Source organism: Capricornis sumatraensis, chromosome 2 (genome assembly GCF_032405125.1).
Source record: "Capricornis sumatraensis isolate serow.1 chromosome 2, serow.2, whole genome shotgun sequence".
NCBI classification, from domain to species: domain Eukaryota; kingdom Metazoa; phylum Chordata; class Mammalia; order Artiodactyla; family Bovidae; genus Capricornis; species Capricornis sumatraensis.
This window is the reverse complement of record NC_091070.1, coordinates 112,335,985-112,341,984: the sequence shown is the minus strand read 5'-3', so window position 1 is coordinate 112,341,984 and position 6,000 is coordinate 112,335,985. Positions and strand designations below refer to the sequence as shown.

The 6,000-nt window shown below is 37.9% G+C and overlaps 1 protein-coding gene across 1 annotated transcript in view; it reads right to left on the bottom strand.

Moving 5' to 3' along the window:
• Positions 1–4,584: 4,584 nt before the first annotated feature.
• LOC138073362 (interferon-activable protein 203-like) overlaps positions 4,585–6,000 on the bottom strand; it is a 41,433-nt gene continuing 40,017 nt past the window's right edge. The window contains exon 9 of the mRNA XM_068965027.1: positions 4,585–4,813. Coding sequence (XP_068821128.1) covers positions 4,775–4,813 — 39 coding nt within the window. The 3' untranslated portion in view covers positions 4,585–4,774. The remainder of the gene's footprint in view (positions 4,814–6,000) is intronic.

Here is a 6,000-nt window from a genome sequence, read left to right as displayed (position 1 = left end):
TCAGCACTGTTTGTCCTAGCTGCTATCTCCCTTTTTAAGAGTTGGGTGGAGACTTGAGACACTGGTATATGTGCCCTTGTTAAGTAGGAGTGTATATCTCAAGCTAGATAGTAACTTCAGGAGAATTATCCAAGAGTGAATAGTGTACTGAGAGGAAGTGAAAGAAAGTGAAAGTGAAAGTTGCTCAGTCGTGTCCAACTCTGCTACCCCATGGATTGTAGCCTGCCAGGCTCCTCTGTCCATGGAATTCTCCAGGCAAGAATACTGGAGTGGATAGCTGTTCCCTTCTCCAGGGGATCTTCCCAACCTGAGTATCAAACCCAGGTCTCCCACATTGCAGGTGAATTCTTTCTCATTTGAGCCACCAGGGAAGCCCACTGGGAGGAAAGGAAGAAGATAATTTTATGAGAAGAAAAGAAAAATGCACTTTAAGAGGACAGAGTCACTGAAAGCAGAGGAGGGATAACTGATCAGCTTCATCTCAGACCATATGTATTTTGTCTCCATCCAGGTTATTAAGGTCAAAAAATTGAAGTGAAAGGGATCAATTCAGATCAACTGGTCTAAGCAGCATTTAATTGAAGAATATCTGAAATGTACAACTTCTTCAACCAGATGGTGAGTTACTGGAGAGCAGCAGAACCCAGGCTCCTTCCTAACTCCAGATGAGTCAGGATAGGAAAATTCCTGAATAAACCATTCCAAAATTTCAACATGTTATCACAATAAAAGTGTATTTCTCGTTTATTGAAGCCTATAGCCAGGTTTAGTTTGGGGTGATGATAGGGTTCTGCTCTATGTAAATATTCAGGAATATTATAGATGTTCAATATCTATTAAATGAAAAAATAATTAATAGGAAATATGTACTATTTGTAGCTATACAAGTTAATATACACTATAAATAACCAAATTCACAGCAAAAATATCAAAGGTTTAGAGCATGAAATAATTGTCAGTCTCATTGATAACATGAAAAATGAAGTTAATCTAAAATTTATTTTCTCATGTTTAACTGTTCTACAAGATAACTGAGGTTCAAAAAGAAGGATTGGAAAAATTTTTTTCAGTAAAACATCCAATAGGACATATTGGGTTGGCCAAAGAGTTATTTGGGGATTTTCTGTAGGGTAATACAGAAAAACCTGAACAAACTTCACGGCCAACCCAATGTTTTAATCTACATGAGCCCTATAGTCTCTATTACAGATGCTTGCTTTGCATTGGCTACAAAAGCAGCCATAGACAGTCCGTAGATGAATGAGCGCGTTTGTGTAATAAAACTGCATGGTAGTCACTGAAACTTGAATTTTATGTAATTTTCCTGTGTCACATTTGTCTTTCGATTTCCCCCCAAGTATTAAAAGATCTTCATAAGAAAAATTTTGATAATTTAAACTTCATCAAAATAAACATGTCTTTTCAAAAAATACCTTAAAAGCATGAAAGACAAGCCGTAGATTGAGATGTTAATATTTGCTAGCCACATAGCTACTAAGGATTCTAAAACTGCAATTTATAAAAGATTCCCAAAACTCAGTATTGTGAGAACAAACAGTTAAATTTTTAAGATGCGGGAAAAAAAAAAAAAAGATACACGGGTGGCTAATAAACACATAAAAAGATGCTCCAACTAATTTATCTTTAGGGAAATGCAAATTAAAACTACAGTAAAACACCACTATGCAGAAATTAGAAAGACTAAAATTTTAAAAGACTGACCATACCAGCAACCGATAAGGATAAGGAGGAGTTAAGACTGGCGTATAATGGTAGCAGAAACATTAAATGGTACACTGCTTTGCAAAAGAGTTGGACAGTTTTGTTTGTTTGTTTGTTTTTAATTAACATTCACCTACAGTGCTAAATTTTGAGGTGGATACAGAGCAACTGAAACTCTCACAGATTGCTCCAGGGAATGAAAAATCTATAGTCACCTGAGATAACAGTTTGGCAATTTTTTACATACTTGAAATACATTTACCATATAAACCAACAGTGTCACCCCAAAAGTTTTACTCATGGAATGATAATATAGATTCACACAAAAATCTGCATGTGAGTATTCGCCTCAGTTTTATTTGTAACTCTGTGAAAGTGTCAACAATCCAATCGTTCCTCACTTGGGGAATGGATAAACTTCAGTGAGTCCACACATTAAATTCTACACAGGAATAAAAAGGAAAAAACCAATACACACAACTACATGGATGAATCTTAAAACACACTATACAAAGTAAAAACAGCCAGATTCAAAATGCCATTTTAAATTCCATCTTAGGAAACTTTGGAAAAAGAGAAAGTTTAAGTTAAGAGGGCCTTCCCTGATAATTCAGTTGGTAAAGAATCCACAGGCAATGCAGGAGACCCTGGTCCAATTCCTGGGTCAGGAAGATCCACTGGGGAAGGAGTAGGCTACCCACTCCAGTAATCTTGGGCTTTCCTGGTGGCTCAGCTGATAAAGAATCTGCCTGCAATGCGGGAGACCTGGGCTCAATCTCTGGGTTGGGAAGATCCCCTGGAGAAGGGAAAGGCTACCCACTCCAGTATTCTGGGATGGAGAATTCCATGGAATGTATAGTCCATGGGGTCACAAAGAGTTGGATGCAACTGAACAACTTTCACTTTAAGCTTTTCTAGATTCCCTACATATGCATTAATATGTATTTGTTTTTCTTTTTGGAATCTAGGAAAGTAGTACTGATGAGCCTACTTTCAGGGAAGGAATGGAGACGCAGAAGCAGAGAATGAACTTATGGACACAACAGAGGAAGGAGAGAGTGGAATGAATTGAGAAAGTAGCATCGAATATATACAGTATTAAGTGTAAAATAGATAGCTGTGGGAAGCTGCTGTAATACAAGGAGCTCAGATGGTGCTCTTTGATGACCTAGACAGTTGGGGTGAGGGAAGGGGATATGTATAATTATTACTGACTCGAGTTGTACACAGAATCCAGCACAATATTAAAAGCAATTTCCCTCATATTATAAAATAACTAAAAATAAAAATAAAAAACTATACTAGTGGTTTCCAGGAGCTTGGATTAGAGAAAGCATTGGCAAAAAAGTGGCATGGGGGAAATCCTTTTTATGATGGAACTGTTCTAATCATTAAAAACATGATCTTGCCATTCTGTCTCTTATTTTTATTAGGAGAGTTGAAAAAAAACAATCCTATCAACCCTCTAGAGCTGGTATAAGATTAAGTGACACAAAATAATTGTAAAATATCAAGTACCAAATGTGGGCTCAACAAATACACTCTAAAAAAACTATACTCAATATCCTGTAATAAACCATAGTGGTTTATTAAATAATACAAAAAAGAATACATTAATATGTATAACTGAATCAGTATGCTGTACAGCAGAAATTAACATTATAAATCAACTGTACTTCAAAAAAATAAATGTAAAAGAACACACTGTTAAATCAGTGTTAGTTACTTTCTGCCACTGTAAAAGTGAAGTCGTTCAGTCGTGTCTGGCTCATGGACTATAGCCTACTAGGCTCCTCCATCTATGGGACTTTCCAGGCAGGAATACAGGAGTGGGTTGCCATTTCCTTCTCCAGGAGATCTTCCCAACCCAGAGATTGAACCCAGGCCTCCCACATTGTAGGCAGATGCTTTACCCTCTGAGCCACCAGGGAAGTCACTGTACTGTAAAGTAAATTAATTATTCTTCTGCTGCTGCTAAGTTACTGCTAAGTTGCTTCAGTCGTATCTGACTCTGTGCGACCCCAAAGATGGCAGCCCACCAGGCTCCCCTCATCCCTGGGATTCTCCAGGCAAGAACACTGGAGTGGGTTGCCATTGCCTTCTCCAATGCATGAAAGTGAAAAGTCAAAGTGAAGTCGCTCAGTCGTGTCGGACTCTTAGCAACCCCATGGACTGCTGCCTACCAGGCTCCTCCGTCCATGGGATTTTCCAGGAAAGAGTACTGGAGTGGGGTGCCATTATTCTTCAGTGTTTGCCTAATCCAGGTCTTTGCCTGGAGCAACCTTCTCATAGGACCCATACATGTGCGGACCATGAAGTATAACTGGAGAACTACTGAGCTGTTGGTACTTGAATAAATAAGTGGAACCAGTTATTTCACATGAGAGGGACCAGAGTTAATTTCAAAATGTACCAGTAGCTTCGGGCAAATAGCCAAAAGCTGCTTTATTTTGTAAGCAAATTACCCAATCATGGCCCCTCCTGGAGATCAATTCTGAAAAGATAACGTTGTTTTAGACTAAAGCAGCTCCACCCTGGGATGGGGGTTGGCAATGAAGGACAGATGGAATTTCAGTTGGTCTGCTTTCCTCCTGGGCTCTTTGAGCACAGCTTGCTCAACCTGTTCATTCTTGACCAGAGTTATATCCTGTAAAGATCACACCCAAAGTATAAATTCAAATATTGCTTCAGGCTTAGGTGTCTCTATCTGATTTTCAGGCCACAGATGACTATTTCCTTTTAAGCAAGAAACCAATGAATTAGACTCCTAGGGATACATAATTTCAGGAAAGGAAAACATAATATTTATTATTTTTTTCCAAGTTATAAAAGTTATAGATGCAAAAAGGGACATTGAGATATTACAGAAAAGTATAAAAAAATGTAAAGCTTTTCATTCCTAAGAAGTAATGGCTAATAAAGTACACTATATGTGTGTGTGTGTGTACACACACACATTTTTGCTTTAATTCTATCTAAGTTCCATAAGCATCAATATTAATGACATCCAGGTTTTTAGAAGAACAGCTCTGAGCAGGTTTCCATATATGAATCAGAATTGTGTGGTTGTTCTTTGCTTGACCTTGGTGACCTTGAAGAAGAAAAAGATAAACAATGAGATGAACCTGATTATATATTTCTCCCTTCATTCACATTGTCACATCCCTTTTCCTCTTTCCACCTAAGAGGCTCTTCTTTGAGTCTCACCTAGCTTATTTAGTGAATTCCTATCTTTTGAGCCATCACCCCCAATTCTTTGTTGGAACCCTCAAATGAGATAGGCACTCATACCCAGCATAAGTGCATGTAGACAGGCAAGAGTTTTGGAGAACAAGAGAGAAGAATCAATTATACTCAAGGCCAAGAGTTGAGGGGAAAGTTCTTACTGGGAAGAAAGGTGGAAGGAAGGGACAAAAGGTATTCCTGGTGCCATGCTGTGAAGGAAGGATTGGGATGTCTCATTGAGAGCCTGAGAACTGGCAAGACTAAAGAGCATGTGCATTTCTGAGTGCTTGGATATGTCAGCCTTTGTATCTGATCTGTTTGCATTCCAGTACAGGCACACCTCAGAGATAGTATGGGTTCAGTTCCAGACCACTGTGACAAGGAGAATATTACAATAAAATTACACATATATATATTTTTTGCTTTCCCAGTACATATAAAAGTTATGTTTATATAATACTATACTGCAATCTATTAACTGTGCAAGAGCATCAATGTACATAACTGAATCAAAAAATACTTTATTACTAAAAAACATTAACCATCATCTGAATTTTCAGTGAGTCATAATCTTTTTTTTTTTTTTTTTTTTTTTTCTGGAGGAGGATCTTGTCTGGATATTGATGGCTGCCAACTGATGAAGCTGATGTTTGCTGAAGCTTGGGTTAGTGGTGGCAGTTTCTTAAATAAGACAGTGATGGATTTTGTTGGAATGATTGACATTTCCTTTCATGGAAAATCTGTCTGTAGTATGCAATGCTGTTTGATAGTGTAGAGGAAATTTATCACCCCCAAAAGATGTCTTTCAGGCATGAGGATTAACTTCTATTGATTATTTTTAAGAAACAGAAGCCTCTGGAAATCTTTCTTTTCAGAGCCCCTTTAGTACCTAAAAGATACTTGCTCCTGGAAAGGAAAGTTATGAGCAACCTAGACAGCGTATTAAAAAGCAGAGACATTACTTTGCCAACAAAAGTCCGTTTAGTCAAAGATATGGTTTTTCCAGTAGTCATGTATGGATGTGAGAGTTGGACTATAAAGAAAGCTGAGCAC